Here is a 20000-nt window from a genome sequence, read left to right on the forward strand (position 1 = left end):
CTAAATATTACAATGAACTAGTACAGCAAGGTTACTCCCCAATAGTAAATTGAAAAAACGCCTGAGTGCATTTATGAAACTTGAGGTGTCTAATAACTTCGATGTTGGCACCTCTGGAACCCATGCATATGAATATCACGGCCCAACGTTTGCTGTTGGCAAACCCACCCCTTGTTCGGTGTGCGGAAATTGAAATAAAAAAATTGAATTAAAAAGTCAAATCAAAAAATGAAATTAAAAAGTGAAATTTAAAAAAATTTAAATTTGAAATTAAAAATTGAAATCAAGAATTTAAATTAAAAAGTGAAATAAAAAAATAAAACTTGAAATTAAAAAGTCAAATCAGATATTTATATTAAACATTGAAATAAAAATTGAAATTAAAAAGTCAAATCAAAAATTGAAATATAACAATAAAATCAAAAATTGAAATTAAATGTCAAATCAAAAATCGAAATTAAAAAGTGAAATCAAAAATTGAAATTAAAAAGTAAAATAAAAAAAATGAAATTAAAAAGTAAAATAAAAAATTGAAATTAAAAATTAAAATTAAAACTTGGAATTAAAAATTAAAATTAAAACTAAAACTTGAAATTAAAACTTGAAATTAAAAAGTCGAATCAAAAATTGAAATTAAAAATTGAAATCAAAAATTGAAATTAAAAATTAAAATTAAAACTTGGAATTAAAAATTAAAATTAAAACTAAAACTTGAAATTAAAACTTGAAATTAAAAAGTCGATTCAAAAATTGAAATTAAAAATTGAAATCAAAAATTGAAATTAAAAATTAAAATTAAAACTTGGAATTAAAAATTAAAATTAAAACTAAAACTTGAAATTAAAATTTGAAGTTAAAAAGTCGAATCAAAAATTGAAATTAAAAATTGAAATCAAAAATTGAAATTAAAAATTAAAATTAAAACTTGGAATTAAAAATTAAAATTAAAACTAAAACTTGAAATTAAAACTTGAAATTAAAAATTTAAATCAAAAATTGAAATTAAAAATTGAAATTAAAAAATGAAATTAAAAAAGTCATTAAAAGTTAAATAAAAAATAAAACTTGAAATTAAAAATTGGATTTTAAAAGTGAAATCAAAAATTGAAATTAAAAAATGACATTAAAAAGTCATTAAAAGTTAAATAAAAAATAAAACTTGAAATTAAAAACTGAAATGAAAATTTAAATTAAATTAAAAAGTTAAATCAGAAATTTAAATTAAAACTTGAAATTAAAAAGTGAAATTAAACAGTGAAATTAAAAATCAAATCAGAAATTGAAATTAAAAAGTCAAATCAAAAATTGAAATTAAAACTTGAAATTAAAAAATCGAATTAAAAATTTAAATTAAAAAGTGAAATAAATTGAAATTAAAATGTCAAATCAAAAATTGAAATTAAAAAGTCCAATCAAAAATTAAAAGTAAAAATTGAAATTTAAAAGTCAAATAAAAGATTGAAATTAAAAAGTTAAATTAAAAATTGAAATTGAAAAGTAAAATAAAAAAGTAAAGAAATAAAACTTGAAATCAAAAATTGATATAAAGAATTTAAATTAAAAAGTCAAATAAAAAAAATGAAATTAAAAAGTGAAATTAAATGCCAAATCAAAAATTAAAAAGTGAAATTAAAAATTGAAATTGAAAAGTAAAATAAAAAATTGAAATTAAAAACTGAAATTAAAAAGTGAAATCAAAAATTGAAATTAAAAAGTGAAATTAAAAAGTCACATAAAAAATTGAAATTAAAAAGTGAAATTAAAAATTGAAATTCAAAAGTGAAATTAAAAATTGAAATAAAAAATTGAAATTAAAAAGTGAAATCAAAAATTGAAATTCAATAGTGAAATTAAAAATTGAAATTAAAAAGTGAAATCAAAAATTGAAATTAAAAAGTGAAATTAAAAATTGAAATTAAAAATTGAAATTAAAAAGTCAAATCAAAAATTAAAATTAAAAAGTCAAAAAAAAAAAATTGAAATTAAAAAGTTGAATTAAAAATTGAAATTAAAAAGTCAAATCAAAAATTGAAATTAAAAAGTCAAAAAAAAAAAATTGAAATTAAAAAGTTGAATTAAAAATTGACATTAAAAAGTGAAATCAAAAATTCAAATTAAAAAGTGAATCAAAAAAATAAAACTTTAAATTAAAAAATTCGGCCAAACTCTAAACAGATGAAAAAATCAAGCGACTGTTTTCTGATAAAACACTGCTTGTCATTTTCTGGATTCAACATGCAGAAGTCATGATCAAGTAGACTGTTTCCCGTTTTGCCTATGTAACATTTATGGGTGATACCATAGCACACAAAATGGCAGCCATGTTTTCAGGAAATATAAAGCACTTGACATATATATGTAATTTTTTTACTTTAAAAAATTTTTTTTAATTTTTTTTTTTTTAGAACATCAAGCATGGATCGAACAATTTTTGAAGATGATGACGTGAACGAAGAAGTGAAAAACATGATAGACCTTGGGCTTCTTAAATCGGACTGGGCAGATGGTTTAAATAGACATGAAGCACGCAGTAAATTTCAACGTATACTGTCTACAGGAGAAGAACCTTCATGCAATCTTCGAAGACCATTTGACGATGATAACGTGAGCGAAGAAGTACATTCGTACAATCTTCGAAGACCATTTGACGATGATAACGTGAGCGAAGAAGTGCATCAAGAAGTACATTCGTACAATCTTCGAAGACCATTTGACGATGATAACGTGCACGATGAAATTAGGAACATGAAAGACCTTGGGCTTCTGGACCGGGCAGTCGGTTTAAATAGGCGAGAAGTGCACGATGAATGTGAACAAATACATCAAGAAGTACATCCGTACAATCTTCCAAGACCATTTGACGATGATAACGTGCACGATGAAATTAAGAACATGAGAGACCTTGGGCTTTTTGAATCGAATAGTGCAGATGGTTTTAATAGACAAGAAATATTATCTGCAAGGGAAGCACGTGAAGGCGCAGTTGGAAGAGTAAATAAAAGAACTGGAGCGAATACAAATTGGCCAGATTCAATGAATACCCAAAAGCCACAAAACCTTTACGGAAAAAGAACAACCGGTTCTGGCAGAGGTAAAAAGTTCAAATTGAAACGATTAAGTCCCGAAGATCCTGTTTTTAAGCAAATCTCGGCAAACTTCACAAATATTCAGTCAATTAAAGCAATTCAAATAGTTACGAACAAAATACAGCAAAAAATATTTGAAATCGAACAAAAGTTTCTGAAGGAGTGTCATAGTGGTGAGTTTTTTACTTGATTTGTTTTCGTGATGATGATGATGATGATGAAAATGGTGATGATGATGATGATAATGGTGGTGGTGATGATGATGATGTTGATGATGATAATGATGGTGATGACTTTGTTGATGATTTTACTTGATTTGTTTTTCGTAACTTTTTCAGAAAATGATGATGTTGATGATGATGATGGTGATGATGATGACTTTGTTGATGATTTTACTTGTTTTTTTAACTCTTTTCAGAAAATACAGAAAAACTAAGAGAAATATATTATTCATGGGGTGATGTGGTGATGATGATGATGATGATGATAGTGATCTTGATGATAGTGGTGGTGATGATGTTGATAACGGTGGTGATAATAAGGATAATGGTGATGATGATGATAAAGATAATGGTGGTAATCATTGTGGTGATAATGGTGATAGGGATGATGATGGTGATGATGAAGATGATGGTAATGATGATGATGATGATAGTGATGATGTTGATAATGTTGATGGTGATGATCATGATTATGGTGGTGGTGATGATGATACTGGTGACTATGATGATGATGATGATTATGGTGATAATGATGATAGTGATAATGATGATGATAATGATTGTGATGAGGAATATGTTGGTGATGATGGAGATGATGATGAATTAATTTTGTTTTGTTTTTTATTTTTTTTATTTTTGTTTTTATTTCAGTAAAAATATTAGTTACACATTAGTATGTTAAAGTGTTAATACAAAGAAAATTGGATACAGCTTAACGTCTTGTCCAGAATAAATTTTCAATATATATATATATATAAATATATATATATATATATATAGATAGATAGATAGATAGATATAGATATATAGATATATACACTGTATTAACAAAAACCAAGACTTCAAAAAAAAGAATTGATAGCAACAAAAAGTGTATTTCATTGTTAGTTACAATTGTTTCAAGACTAATTGGACAAATTCAAACATTATGGCGTTTGAAAATTTTCACATAAACAGCCGTTCTTCAGACTTATTGAATAAAAAACACTTTAACAATAGAATATTATGTAAAGACATTTCACTTAAAGGAAATAAAACATGCGAAAACATTTATCCCGGACGCATCTTTGTCAGGAGCTTATTTAAATATTTTTGTATCACTATTTTAAAAACCTGTCACAAAAAAATCCGTAACCATTTAATATCTTTTAATAATACTATTCGTTGATTTCTTAAATTAGATTTCTATATTTCTTTATTTCACATAATTTATTTAAACAAAAAAAAATTTTATAATTTTTTTTTTATATTTATAATATGGCCAAATCAACTAAGCTAAATCGTTACGATTATGTTAGTTTTGTATTCCGTTTTGGGGTGGTGAATTAGGAGCCGATTTTTCATGTTGGACACAATAGTTAATTAAACAAAGTGTTTATTAGTGAATTCTGTACCACTGTTGGACCGGATACTTTTTACTGCACCATAGGGGACCATGTTAGCTTAGTATTTTTAGTTGCTAGCAAGGTATCGGATTTGTTCTTTAAGAAATAGACTATTATCAAACCGGATAAATCGTCTACAAGATTTAATGCATACCTGAGCTGTTCTCTGCATACCGGTTCCTCAGGACCGTTCAAATCATCTTGTCTGGTATCTTGTTGCAATACTTTGTCACAGTGTGTCAAGTTCTTTGAAGTTTTTATTTTCATTCCGTCAACCACACTCGGCAACTTTTTGATATCTCGAATATTACAGTGACCAAGAATTTTATGCCATGTCTGTAAATCATGCAGGCGGTTTTTGATGGGACTACGCTATTTAAATAATATAGTCTTCCATTTTCTTTAATATTGAATACAGTTTCATTTGGGCACACCAGTTTATATTTGCATCTTCGGATAACCTTTACGGAGATGGTCCCAGCGTCCGTCTCGTTCTGAGCTCGGGGAGAGGCCGTCTGACGTAGGCGGTGTCGAGGCAGAAAATTACCCCTTCAATAAAGTGCCCAGTTGTTAACTTAAGAAGAAAAAAAAACCGTCCCAATAATTAGAATTTTTATTTTTTATTTTTTATTTTAAACAGTTCAAATAATTAGAATTTAAAAAAATAAACAGTTCAAATAATTAGAATTTTACAAAACAAAAACTTCAAATAATTAGAATTTTAAAAAATAAACAGTTCAAATTTTTGATAATTCAACAGTTCAAATAATTGGAATTTTACAAAATAAACAGTTCAAATAATTAGAATTAAAAAAAAACAAAAAACAGTCCACATGATTAGAATAGTTCCACGTGGTTAGTTAACCCTGTAAAATTCTGTGATTTGTTTCACAATATTTGTAAAAGCATCTGTCTGTGACATATCGCATATTTTAGGGTTAGGGTAATTTTCTGCCTCAACACTGCCTACGTCAGACGGCCTCTCCCCGAACTCAGAACGAGGCGGACGTCGGGACCATCTCCGTAAAGGATAACCGCATCTTCTTTTGAGGCGGTTTGTACAGAAAATATATTTTGTTTAAATTTCCAGAATACAGAAGCAAAGTTCACCTTCATTATGCCTTAGCAAGATTTTAGCATCAGTTTTCTTCAAAACGATATTGTTTACGTGACTGCCATGAGCCAGCTCTGCAAAGTGATTGTGAGAGTTGAAGTTGGGATCAAAATTGATAAAATCCGATTCCTTTGTAATCACATGTGCTGTTGCGCCACAACCGATAAGAAATTCATTACTGTTTGTTAAAGCGTCAAACGTACATGAAAATAAAAATGTATGTTCGCTAACAGTGCTCTGCACATTTTTAATGGAGTCTCCTTTAAAATTTTTGTATCTACATTGGAAACTCTTGTGATTAGGTTGCCCACAATTATAACAAATAATTTTCGTGCTTTTCTTAGGAGAAAAATTGTTTTTGGGAAAAATTGCGGTTTTTATTCAACGTAAAGGTATAATTAAATTTTGGTGTTTTTAAGCGGCCATTTTTAAATTTCATGATATTTGTAAAATATTTTCTGTGATCATTTTTCTCAGTTTCCTCATAACTTCTGAGTGCCACCTTGAATTGACTAAAAGTCATAGATTTTTCTTTCTGGGTTATCACGGTGGTAAATGGCTTGAAATCACTCGGTAACCCTTTAAGGGTTATGGAGATTAATAGACTGTCACTAATAACTTTGCCAGACATTTTTAATGAATTTGCTCTTATTTCGGCCCTTATAATATAATCTGTAATCGTCTCAGCTTCCATACGTTTTAGAGATGTCAGTTCAGTATATAAGGAAATAATTTTGGGTTTTCCTTTCGATAAATAATGCTCTCTTAATATGTTCAATGCTTTGCAGCCATCGTTCAGGGCTTCCCTCATTACTAGTGATAGACTTTGATCATCTAAACACTGTATTAATTCCACAAAGACAGTTGCGTTCTTTTCAATAAAGTCGGGGTCGTTTCTGTTGCCTCAATTACTTTGTGTAACTTTTGGATTCGTAAATATCCTAAAAATTTCACTTGCCTCTATTCCAATTTTAATTCTGATTCATCACAGTAAAGTCTCTGGCCGGGTCCATAAACTCTTGCGTTGTAAGCGATGTTTAGTTTTAGAAGCGTCTTCGATGGGTAATTATTCTATACAAGACGTGATGATCATAATGATGATGATCATCATAATGATGATGATGATAGTGGTGGTGTTGGTGATGATGATCATCATCATGGTCATGATGATCATGATGATTATGGTTAGGATGGTGGTGGTGGTTGTGATGGTGGTGGTGGTGATGGTGTCGATGATGATGGTTTTGCTGATAGTGATGATTGCCAGCATCTTCTTTTGAGTTTTCTCAAATCTTCATTGTTTTTTGTTTGTTTTTTTTTAAATATAATTTTTTTTTTTTTAACATGGAAGTCACCACTAATCAAGGCCTGGAGGCCACTCGGGGATAAGGGTTATTAAAAGAAAGATTGGCAAGAGGGGGGGGAGGCAGAGATTGGAGCTCAGACGAGCACTTCCCATGGACATAACGATAATAATTCATAATTTGCTTCACAAAAAATACAAACAAGATTTTCATTTAATAAAATCGATGTATTTTTTTTTATTCTTCATCCTCTTTTCCTTCTTCCTCATCTTTTTTTTTTTTTTTTATATTCCACCTCCCGCCTCCCCGATTTCAATTTTCATTTTTTTGTGTTTTTAAGACTTTAATCTGAACATAAAAGATTTGTACCACGGCACTGTTGTTTCCAAAGATGACATCTGTACTTCCGGACTAGATTTGCGTCTAAGTCGCCAAGGATTTTTTGGCAAAGGAATTTACTTTAGGTAAGCAAAAAAAAAAAAAATATTTCATCTCGGTTTTTGAAAATGTAATTAAAGTTTGATCTATGTATTTCTGTTTTTTCCCATTTTACCATTTTCTAATATTTCTTATTGTCTTCCTTGTGACTACTGCATCTTCTTACTTTGTAGTTCTTAAAAAATCATTATCGTTGCAAATTCAACTAAAATATCTTTTAAATCAGCAAAAGTCATATTTGAGTTTAAATATAATGAGACTGCCTTCAATAGGTGTCTAGACGTTTTTCATATGAGCACTTTTATTGATAGCAAACACATGAAACTTTAGTCTCCTTTGAAGTAATCTCCTCCGGCTGCAATGTACTTGTTGTACCGTTCCAGCAACTTCTGTGTGAGCGTGCCAATGACCCTCATCACAACTTCGTTCATCTCCTCAATAACAACAGCCGCTAAGATTTTCCTTGAACTTAGGGAATAATTAAAAGTCACAGGAAGCAAGATGCTGGATTCATGCAAGATGGTCCAAACATTTCTGTGATATTTTTTCCTTGAACTTAGGGAATAATCGGGTTTGTATTACTGTACACATAGATTCGAAAAAGTTGTCAAAAAACAAATATAGAACAAATAAATGTTATCAAAGGCAAGATAAGTTACTTTTCTACCTAACTGGATATATTTTTTGTGTTTTTATTCAGTGTAACATGTTTTTTCAGCTTGAAAAACATGCAGTGTTTACCGATGTATTGGAAAATTCAAAATGGCAGCCGACTCTCTCTCGGAGAGGGTACGTTTGGGAAAAGGTATTATAAATAATAAACTAGACAAAATACTGTTAGAAAACAACCGAATACATGTCAACTTATGTCACGTTAACATATATTGAGCGAATTTCTAACAGTATTTTGTCTAGTTTATTATTTATAAGTCTGGAAACTTATTGAAGGAACCTCGTAATCTGGTAATTCCATCTCGGGTTTTGAAACTGTAATTAAAGTTATACCTATGTATTTCTACTGGCCGATTACACTCTATATCGATTCAATCATTTTCTAATATTTCTTACTGTCTTTTATTTTTTTTTATTTTCACAAAGGAATCATCACTTATCAAGGCCCAGAGGCCACTTGAGGATAAGGGTTAAAGAGTGTACAATGGTTAAAAGAACAATCTCATAGTAATTTTTAGAAGTGTAAATTTGGTAAATTGAATTACTTAATAACAGCTCATCAAGAATTTGTTAGCATTGGTCTTCAAGACAGCCATATTGTAGTCAGCTGGAAAGCAGGTAAACAGAAGAGAGTTCCACAGGTGTGCAGTTCTAACAAAGAAACTTTGTTCATGGAATCTACGTTTAGGTTTAGCCACAGATAAAGAGTGGGAGAAATTATTGATTGTGTTTTCAGCCAAACGAGTGTTTCTCGTGAATGTTTGGTGAGGGGGGGACCATAAAGTGGAGCTCAGATGAGCGCTTGCCATGAAAATAACGATAAAACAAAGACAGGCTCGCAACGTCTCTTCTGTAAGAAAGAGGTTGCAGGGAAGAGAAAAGGGTATCTCCACTAGGCTTCAAAGTCTATTCTGAACTCTGTCAATACAGGATAAGACTTCCTAGCAGCTCCTACCCACATGTGACAGCAATACAGCATCCTTGGACGTACCTGGCTCTTATATAAGTAGAGAATTGCATCAGCAGTAAGATATTTACTGGATCAATAGAAGGATCCCATCATTTTTCCAGCGACATGTAGTCTATACATCTATAAAAGAGAGAATGTGAGTGTGAGAACACTTCTTAACCTATATACTCAACAAATTTTTTTATCTTGTTACGACTCGGCTCTCTCCACGGGGAAGTGTAGAGATATGATCGCAACAATAATAAAAAAAAAAAAAAAAAAAAAAATTTCTTCCGGGATTAAAACGTAAATAAATCAATACGGGAAGGGATTATCCAAATTCTTCAGAGACAACGGTAAAACATAAGACAGAAAAACGCAACTGAAATAAAAACAAAAGGCCGATGGGAATTATGGATGTAAGTTTATTTATAGCAACACAAAAATAAATAAAAATGCAATTATTTTGATAATTTAAAGAAGTAATGCATGAAATCTTGATCGAGAGAGAATGTTCAAGAAAAATGCCAGATCTCAATACGACATTTTCGTACTGGTTATTATCGTCTGCTCAGTCCAAACAAAGAGAGAATAAGGGGAAGAGAGAGAGATTTTGCTTCACTCACTGTCTTAGCGACTTTACTTCGTTCTTCTTCTTCTTATCTGATTTCCTTAAAAAAAAACTGGCTCCAAATATATCAAATAGACTCCTTTTGCAATGTTTATTAAGCACACCTCCTCGACTTTTATCCACTGCAGTATTACTGCTAATCTTATATCAGTTCCCAGTGTCGCCATTGTCAGCTGCTTCCCTCAGCAGCGAGGAGCAGACTGTCTCTTGTGTCCTTCATAAGCACGCAGGTTAAAACGCCCCCCCTTCTCTATATATATTTTCACCTCCCCCTCTTTATGCAGCGTTCACTAACTGGTTTCTTTTTTTTTTCTTTCTTTTTTTTTCCTCTACTGTCAGCGCTCGTTAGCTATTCTTTCTTTTCTTTGACCACTCTCTATATATCTCGTCATATCCTCTCTCGTGATTGTTTTCTTGATTTTTTTTTGTTTGGTTTCTTTTTGACTGAACACAGACGACAATACAATTGATGAAAATAAAACAAAAACAAACTCCTATTCTTTCTCTATTTCGAACAACATATAAAAGAATAATTAATTACATTTTTTTTACTAAAAATGTAACAAACTACAGACTTGAAATTTTGTATGTAGGGTAATCAGACATCTAGAAAACTTTTTAATCCGTTATTGTCTGGAAAACATCTGCTAAGGCGTCAAAATTGAAAAGTGGTGCATGGGAGGCATCTGGATTTTTATCTGTCTTCAACTGTTTCATGACTGCGCATGCACAGTCTTGAAATATGACAGCTTCCTTATGTGAAGTATGAGTTGGTTTAAATACAGTTTTTAAAAGTCATGTCTAATGGTTATCGTACTTGACTCGCTATCTCTAGGTACAGCTTCTAGTATAAAAGTGAGAATGTGTATGAGGACAACTCTCAACCTATATACTCAACAAATATTTCATCTAAAGACTTGAAATTTGGTATATAGGGTATTCAGACATGTGGAAAAGTTTTTGATCGGTTTTCATCTGGAAAAATAGGCTGCTAATGAATCCAAATTGAAAAATTGGCACTTGGTGGGGGGTCATCAGATTTTTATCTGTTTGCTAACTGTTTCATTACTACGCATGCATGAATTGTTCCCATGACAGATTATTTATGTTAAGATAAGTAGGTTTGAAAACACCTTTTAAAGATCATGACAAGCTGACGTAATGGTTATCGTACTTGACTCACTTGGCCCTGTCGGTGGGGCATTAGAATACGCCGACTGCCCCCCTGCAGAGGGTAAAAGTCCCTCAATGGGGGTATGACCTTAAACTATATCCAATGGTGAGGCCCCAGCTTGTGGGCTTTGGGGAGTGTGGAGCCACCCTTTAATTACCATTGCTCCCAGGTCCACTCAGATCCGGAGTGATAGTACCTGTTAGGGTCCCAACTATGGGTTAAATAGAAACCGACTTGAAAACAACAAATATATTCTATTAAAAAAATTTTTCTTAAATCTTTGGATTCGGCATTAAATAACCCGAAAAGGGTTGATATGCCGTAAAACAAAAACAACCAACCAATCAAAATAACATTTCTGCAGTAAAATGTGCACTAGTTCAAACCACATTGCTTGATGAGGTGGCAAGTTATTAGATTAATGAAAACATGATTGGTGTTTGCAGTTCCATCCACATAAATTAATGATTGCTCAAAAACTGCACGTGTGCGACTTGGAAAATAACATGTCAAAATGTGGGCGATATATGTATTATTCCTTTAGGGCAACGCCGATTCAAAATTATTCTAACTTTGTTGGGCTTTGTTTTGTAGTTTCAGAATTTTAGCTGAACATAAAAACAAAAACCAACCAAACTTGACTCACTGTCTTTCAGTTTTGATTTCGTTCTCAGTTCAAGCATTTTTTTTTTTACTTACTAGAAGTAAACTATTTAGAAAAACCATAACACTCGCATGCACATGTCTCAGTAACCACTACTAAATGCACAGCACAGGTGATTTAAGAAATTTTTTGGCGGCGACGAGAGTCTTGAAGATGATTAGCATAGTGACAGACAATACAGCAATATATAAACTGGCCGGAAAATTCTGATGATATCATTAGTACCATTTCCTTATCCTGGTTAGAATTCAGATATTTGTTTATTCCAACAAAATGGACAATGCGAGTAAATAACTTGTCGGTGTCCGGAATAAAAATGTCTTTTCAATAATTTCATATTTCATATTTGTGCATATATTTCATATTTCATGTATTTCATATTTCATGTATTTCATATTTCATATTTGTACATGTATTTCATATTTTATATTTGTGCATGTGTTTCATATTTCAATAATTTCATATTTCATATTTCATGTATTTCATATTTCATATTTGTGCATATATTTCATGTATTTCATATTTGTGCATGTATTTCATATTTCATGCATTTCATATTTCATATTTGTGCATATATTTCAATAATTTCATATTTCATATTTGTGCATATATTTCATATTTCATGTATTTCATATTTCATATTTGTGCATATATTTCATATTTCATGTATTTCATATTTGTGCATATATTTCATATTTCATGTATTTCATATTTCATATGTATGCATGTATGAGTTTGATATTTTTATTGAATAATTTCAAACACAATTCTGAGATTTTAATTTAAGAATGATCGATCAATTAAAAGCCTTAGTCAAAGCCAATCCACACTCAACTTTTCGAGAACTTGCTTCTGAATTATACGTAACGTATACGTTAATTTCGAACCACTTGAGAGAGATTGGAAAGACAAAAACTTGATAAATGGGCGCTTCACGAATTGATCAAGAACCAAAATAAATGCCGTTATGAAGCGTTATGTAGCAACTACGCCGGAACCAAACTTAACAAGGAACATTTTTTAGAAGTCACCGTTTCCGGTTCTCAAAAAAATCACATGACAGGAAATAAGGGACTTCTCCCTTTCTCTTTAGAAGGCTAGAGTTCGACGTGGTAGGACAGGTTTTCCCTTCGCGGCACTAAGCAAAGCCTTCACCATGTGTGTATAAAATATGTAACTCTCCAGGACTAAGACGCCCAGAAAAAGGACCCTAAAAAATGGCAACGCTTACAGCTAAAGTAAGGAAAGCCCCGCGGCATTTTCTTGTTGCAATTCGTAACGAACAAACTCTTATTTTAAAATACACGTGTTTTCAACACATGCTCTTACCATGAACTCTAAACCCATGTGGATTTTAACTATTCTATGAGCTCCTCTTTTTAATAACCTTTACTCCTTAAACCAGCTATAAAAAAACAATTTCCTCAGTCAGAAGGATTTCTACCCTAAGAACTCACTAGATATAAACTTCTACTCCATGTAACTCTCCGATAAATAAATCTACATCATTATTTTTTCACGCCAATCTGACGGTATTTTTTATTTATTTTTCCAAGAAATATTTGTAAGTGACTTGTTGCCACTTTATCTCCATCACCGGTAACAGGTCGCTCCTCTTCTTTTACGTAACATGACCAACCCATTTCTCGAATGGGTTATGACTTGCGATGTGGGTTCTTTACGATAACTGACGATGCTCAGCTCACTGGTTAGATACCGACGGAGCTCCGCAACACTTCCCAAAACCAGAGTTGCACTAAAAGAAAATCCTGCTGACTGTTTGGTAGATAAATGCTTTTGCAGTTTTAACAAAAGGGCTACAATAATATCAGAGCGTCTCTATTTACGCTGAACGTCTACAGAATACCAACATCAATATATTACATATGAAGGAGTCCTCTGTGGAATTTCCACGGGTCCCGCTAGTTTATATATTAATCTATTAATATGATAACGTGTTATTTTGAATGTCGCGATTGCATCTTTTTTCTTCAGTGACTATTGTTAAATGGTTATGATCTTCAATTTCTTGTAATTAATAATTATATCAAGAATTCTTCATAAGTTTTGGTTTCGATTTCAATTATAGCTGACGGCACTCAAGTCATCTATTTTTTTATAAATAATTTTTTTCTTGATAAGTTTTGGTTTCGGTTTCGATTCATGCTGATGCACCCAAGTCATATGGATATATTTTTTGTATTTTTTGACATTACAACTTTATAATCTATACAACTTTATAATCTATACAACTTTATAATACATACAACTTTATAATATATACAACTTTATAATATATACAACTTTATAATATATACAAATCAATAGGAAATTGACTCTATAATAATGAATATGAAATCTGAAAGAATTAAAATATTATATTTAAGCATAGTTTACGACCGGGCTACGCTGGGCGTCTTTGCTAGCTTAGATAAATACTTTTGCAGTTTTGGCCTTTTGGGCAAGATCAAAGTGTAGTATCTGTTCCGGCAGATACTGCAAGCTATGACTAGCTATGACTAGCAAAGACCAGATGTGGGGGCAACCTCACATGCCTGACCTTTAACCAGCTCCCATTTCCCACCTCTCGGGAGCTGGTCCCCTTTTTTCCCTTCCCCTCCCCTTCACTCCTCACATTAAAAATTGGCCTTGTGCCTAATTTGCTCGGTGGGGGAGCAAATAAATACCATCTGTTCCGGCAGATACTGCACTTAAGATAATTTGTACCAGTCAATGGAGGGGAAACCCTCTATACTGGGACAATTATTATTTTTGGTAACCAGAGTGACCCCTTTTAGGGGAGCTGGTTTTTACCTCACATTAAAAACGGCCTTGTGCCTAATTTGCTCAGTGGGGGAGCAAATAAATACCATCTGTTCCGGCAGATACTGCAAGCAATGACTAGTTATGACTAGCTATGACTAGCAAAGATCAGATGTAGGGGCAACCCCACATGCCTGACCTTTAACCAGCTCCCATTTCCCACCTCTCGGGAGCTGGTCCCCTTTTCCCCTTCCCCCTCCCTTCACTCCTCACATTAAAAATCGGCCTTGTGCCTAATTTGCTCAGTGGGGGAGCAAATAAATACCATCTCTTCCGGCAGATACTGCAGCTATGACTAGCTATGACTAGCAAAGACCAGATGTGGGGGCAACCCCACATGCCTGACCTTTAACCAGCTCCCATTTCCCACCTCTCGGGAGCTGGTCCCCTTTTTTCCCTTCCCCCTCCCTTCACTCCTCACATTAAAAATTGGCCTTGTGCCTAATTTGCTCGGTGGGGGAGCAAATAAATACCATCTGTTCCGGCAGATACTGCAAGCTATGACTAGCTATGACTAGCAAAGACCAGATGTAGGGGCAACCCCACATGCCTGACCTTTAACCAGCTCCCATTTCCCACCTCTCGGGAGCTGGTCCCCTTTTCCCCTTCCCCCTCCCTTCACTCCTCACATTAAAAATTGGCCTTGTGCCTAATTTGCTCGGTGGGGGAGCAAATAAATACCATCTGTTCCGGCAGATACTGCAAGCAAAGACCATATGTGGGGGCAACCCCACATATAAGACCTTGGTCAATGTAGGGGTAACCCTTCATACCAATTGTCACTATCCAGCTCCCCTACTCCCCGGGGAGTTGTTCCCCATTTCCCCTTCAGTCCTCACATTAAAAATCGGCCTTGTGCCTAATTTGCTCAGTGAGGGAGCAAATAAATACCATCTGTTCCGGCAGATACTGCAAGCAAAGACCAGATGTGGGGGCAACCCCACATACCTGACCTTTAACCAGCTCCCATTTCCCACCTCTCGTGAGCTGGTCCCCTTTTTCCCTTCCCCCTCCCTTCACTCCTCACATTAAAAATTGGCCTTGTGCCTAATTTGCTCGGTGGGGGAGCAAATAAATACCATCTGTTCCGGCAGATACTGCAAGCTATGACTAGCAAAGACCAGATGTGGGGGCAACCCCACATGCCTGACCATTAACCAGCTCCCATTTCCCACCTCTCGGGAGCTGGTCCCCTTTTTCCCTTCCCCCCCCCCCCTTCACTCCTCACATTAAAAATCGGCTTGTGCCTAGTTTGCTCGGTGGGGGAGCAAATAAATACCATCTGTTCCGGCAGATACTGCAAGCAAAGACCATATGTGGGGTTTCCCCCACATAATAAGACCTTGGTCAATGTAGGGGCAACCCTTCATACCAATTGTCACTATACAGCTCCCCTACTCCCCGGGGAGTTGGTCCCTATTTCCCCTTCACTCCTCACATTACAAATCGGCCTTGTGCCTAATTTGCTCAGTGGGGGAGCAAATAAATACCTCAAAGTGTAGTATCTGTTTCGGCAGATACTGCAAGCAAAGACCATATGTGGGGGCAGCCCCACATATAAGACCTTGATCAATGTAGGGGCAACCCTTCATACCAATTGTCATTATCCGGCTCCCCTACTCCTCGGGGAGTTGGTCCCCCATTTCCCCTTCACTCCTCACTTTAAAATCGGCCTTGTGCCTAATTTGCTCAGTGGGGGAGCAAATAAATATCTCAGTGTAGTATCTGTTCTTCAGATGCTGCATTTCCATTTCTTGTTCTCTTTCGGTGGAGGAGCAGTCCTTCACGACTGAGACAATTTTTTATTTTTGTACCTTTTCTCCACGTTAAAAAACGACCCTGGTGTCTAGGCATTGTACCTATTTGCTATGCCTCCCCACGGGACAGAGTTAGACACCAGGGTCGTTTTTTAACGTGGAGAAAAGGTACAAAGATAAAAATTGTCTCAGTCCTGAAGGATTTCTCCTCCACCGAAAGAGAACAATAAAATGAAGTGCAGCATCTGAAGAACAGATACTACACTTTGATCTTGTTTATATATTTTATTGAGAAAGAAAAAATTGAACATAAAAAACGTACAAAAAATTCAATTCAACAAAATTAGGCACAAGGCCCTACAAGAAATTGGGAGGGGGAGGGTACAGGGTCTTTTTTACTATGTAACAGATGAGACTTTGAAGTCTTACTCTTGACTGGCAACATTTACCAAAATACCTCAATCACTCTGTGGATCCTAATCTAACTACACTTTGATCTTGACCAAAAAGGCATTGTAAATAGGTACAATAATATCAGGGCGTCTCCATTTATGCTGAACATCCACAGAATGCCAGCATCAATATATTACATATGAAAGAGTCTCCTGTGGAATGTCCATAGGTTCCACTCCGATGCCTCCGTTCAGTCTCAAAAGACAAAGGACACCCCCTGTAGGGGCAGCTGCGCGTGTAACTGTGTCGTAAGAGTCGCGCAATCTCCAACCACATCTCTCCTGAATCGGCACTGCTTGAGTCCAGTGGCAAGGAAAGTCCGGGACGACTGGAAACACTGCCAAGATAATCGGAGAGCACCTAGAAGTCTCAAATGGTCACCCATCTGGTACCAGGTTCCACTAGTAGCGTTATTATTTCAGAACGTTTCAGTGACGTCAAACACAATGAAAGAAAGCGTCTGTTTCCTTTTTTTTAACTACGGCTACTGCAAGAAAAGCATGATGCAGTAAAAACATCACGTTTTCACTTAATTTCTTACTGGTATTAACCCGTTGACCCCATTTTGTCACACTTACAGCGATGACATAAAGAAATGTGAGAAATATTTGTCAAAGGAAAAGAGAGGTTCAATTTACGTGTGTTCCGTCATTCTTGGGGATATGAAGGTAAGTATTTATCTCTATTCTATATGAAACTAATTATATATTTCGATTCTTTTAAATTTTTTTCTTCACTATAATTTTTCATTCGTTATATTTTTTCATTCATTGAATAATTATTTTTTGATTATAAATAAATAAATATATATCTATATATATATAAAAGCGAAAATGTTTGTGTGTGTGTGTGTGTTTTCGGATATGTCCGCGAAAGGATTTTTTCCGCTTGCTTTGCACTCGGGTTGCTTCTTCTTCAAACTTTTTATATCACATCTAAATGATAATATGTATGAGTTACGAACTGGCGTCGCGTGTGTATTTAATTTGCCCAACTTTCAAAACTTAAATATTCAACAGTTGTCAATTCGACTTTTTCGTATAAAGAAAGAAGCAAACAGATATGCGGTGAATAAATACTGTCCCACACTCAAAGTTGACGTCATTAAATCGTCAAAAACGGGCACCTGCCATCTTTCTGTTAAACATCGCACCTGAACATTTTTGTTTCACACTTTATTATTTTCCAACTCACCCTCTTTCTCTCTCTCTCTCTCACTCCCTTTCTCTTCTCTCTCTCTCACCCTCTTCTCTCTCTCTCTACCTCTTTCTCTACTCTCTCTCTATCACCATATTTCTCTCTCTCTCTCTCTCTACACCTCTTTCTCTTCTCTCTCTCTCTCTCTCACCCTCATTCTCTTCTCTCTCTCTCTCACCCTCTTTCCCTTCTATCTATATTAGCACTTATCAAGGCCAATAGGCAACTCGAGGATGAGAGTTCAAACGGGCACAGTAGTCAAATTTGGGAAAGAGGATGGAACAACTTTCTCTTCTGCCTCTCTCTCACCCTCTTTATCTTCTCTCTCTCTCTCACCCTGTTTCTCTTCTCTCTATATTAGCACTTATCAAGGCCAATAGGCAACTCGAGGATGACAGTTCAAAAGTGCACAGTAGTCAAATTTGGGAAAGAGGATGGAACAACTTTAACGGGAGGATGAGTTATTCAACGACACCAACCTATTTTGTTATATATATATATACATTTTGTAGAAACTATATATATTACCACTTATCAAGGCCCATAGGCCACTCGAGGATGAGAGTTTAAAAGTGCACAGTAGTCAAATTCGGGAAGGAGGATGGAACCGCTATAACAGGAGATTGCGTTATTCAGCGACTCCAACCTATTTTGTTATATATATATATATATATATATATATATATATATATATATATATATACTTTGTACAAACTATATATTACCACTTATCAAGGCCCATTGGCTACTCGAGGATAAGAGTTGAAAAAACAAACACCTGCCCAACCATTTCTCTTTTCATTCACCCAAAAACACACACACCTCCAAACACACAGGCAACGCCGGGTACCCCCCCCCACCTCCGCTAGTATATATATATAAAAGCGAAAATGTGTGTGTGTATGCATGTACACTTTTTATGTATGTCCGCAAAAGGCTTTTTTCCTCGGCCTGCTCGCTCGGCTCCCTCGTTCTTAAAACTTTTTATATCACGTCTAAATCATAATATCTACAAGTTAACAACGGGGGTCGCCTGTCTATTTAATTTGCCCGACTTTGAAACGTTAAATATTCCACAATTTTGGATCACCGCGTGTTACTCTCGTTTTTCGGTATAAAAAAAGCGAAACTCGATTCGAATATACAGCTACCTGGCCCATGGCCACAGAAGGCGATGTAACGTTTGGTCAATGTCGGCTTTTCACTGCCGTCATATCAGGTAGTTGCTTTCATTTTGAGACACTCCCCTAATAAACAGGGAAGCTGCTTTTCGTTCCCCAATGTTCGGTAAAAGCTGTGCCACACAAAATCTTAACTGTTGAACAGCCATTGCTTACGTCTTGTTTCATCACACGACTTAATTCCTCGCACCTGTCAATTTCAATTTATAAATATTAACTTAACACGCTTATCAATTCCTCTCCCCTCGTGGCCGAGATGGCTAGATATCGGGCTTTTTTTCCCTTTTGTTTCCACCTTCGCGTCAAGGCTTCGGGGTTCAATCCTACCTTCCTATGAAAACTTTTTTTTTTCTTTTACACCTCCAAGCACCCGGCCATATTTTGATCTACCCACCCTCAACAACACCCGAGCAACGCCGGGTACGCCCCCCCCCCCCCGCAGGTATAATTTTAAAACTGAAATGACATTGTAATGGGTGTTGTAACCCACATCCGGTTTACAACTTCCAGTTGCGCATGCGTACATAAATGTGAACCCATAACAGTGTAAATGAATAAACACAAATCGCTACTTTTGCAAAATTCATACATTTTCTTCTACGCTATCAACATAAGTAAATAACCCCAAAAATATGTTGTTTTTTTTTAAAATAAATAATCAACGCGCCAATAAAACATAATGTTTTGCTGTGTATGTTTTCAACGTCTCAATTGTTTTTTTTATTTTTCGTGTTTAAATAAAAAGATATATCAAAATTTGAATTTAAATTTAAGTATTATGTTCAGTGCACATTTACAGCCATTGAATTACATAAGTATGGCAAACCACTTGTAATTCAATGGCTGTAAGTTTTGTTTTTTTTTTTTAAAATAAACAATAATAAACAGAACGACTCATAGAAATCTATCTATTCTTTTTTCATTTTAATATACTTTCAAAGAAATGTTTCT

At 34.3% G+C, this 20000-nt stretch overlaps 1 protein-coding gene across 1 annotated transcript in view; it reads left to right on the forward strand.

The window, feature by feature from the left end:
* Positions 1 to 20000, forward strand: part of LOC145263610 (uncharacterized) — a 60945-nt gene that overhangs the window by 4166 nt on the left and 36779 nt on the right. Inside the window, exons 2-4 of the mRNA XM_080120449.1 lie at positions 2406 to 3259; positions 7451 to 7574; positions 17252 to 17339. Coding sequence (XP_079976575.1) covers positions 2416 to 3259; positions 7451 to 7574; positions 17252 to 17339 — 1056 coding nt within the window. The 5' untranslated portion in view covers positions 2406 to 2415. The remainder of the gene's footprint in view (positions 1 to 2405; positions 3260 to 7450; positions 7575 to 17251; positions 17340 to 20000) is intronic.

Source organism: Euprymna scolopes, chromosome 39 (genome assembly GCF_053919585.1).
Source record: "Euprymna scolopes isolate OS-2025 chromosome 39, ASM5391958v1, whole genome shotgun sequence".
Classification (NCBI taxonomy): Eukaryota; Metazoa; Mollusca; class Cephalopoda; order Sepiida; family Sepiolidae; genus Euprymna; species Euprymna scolopes.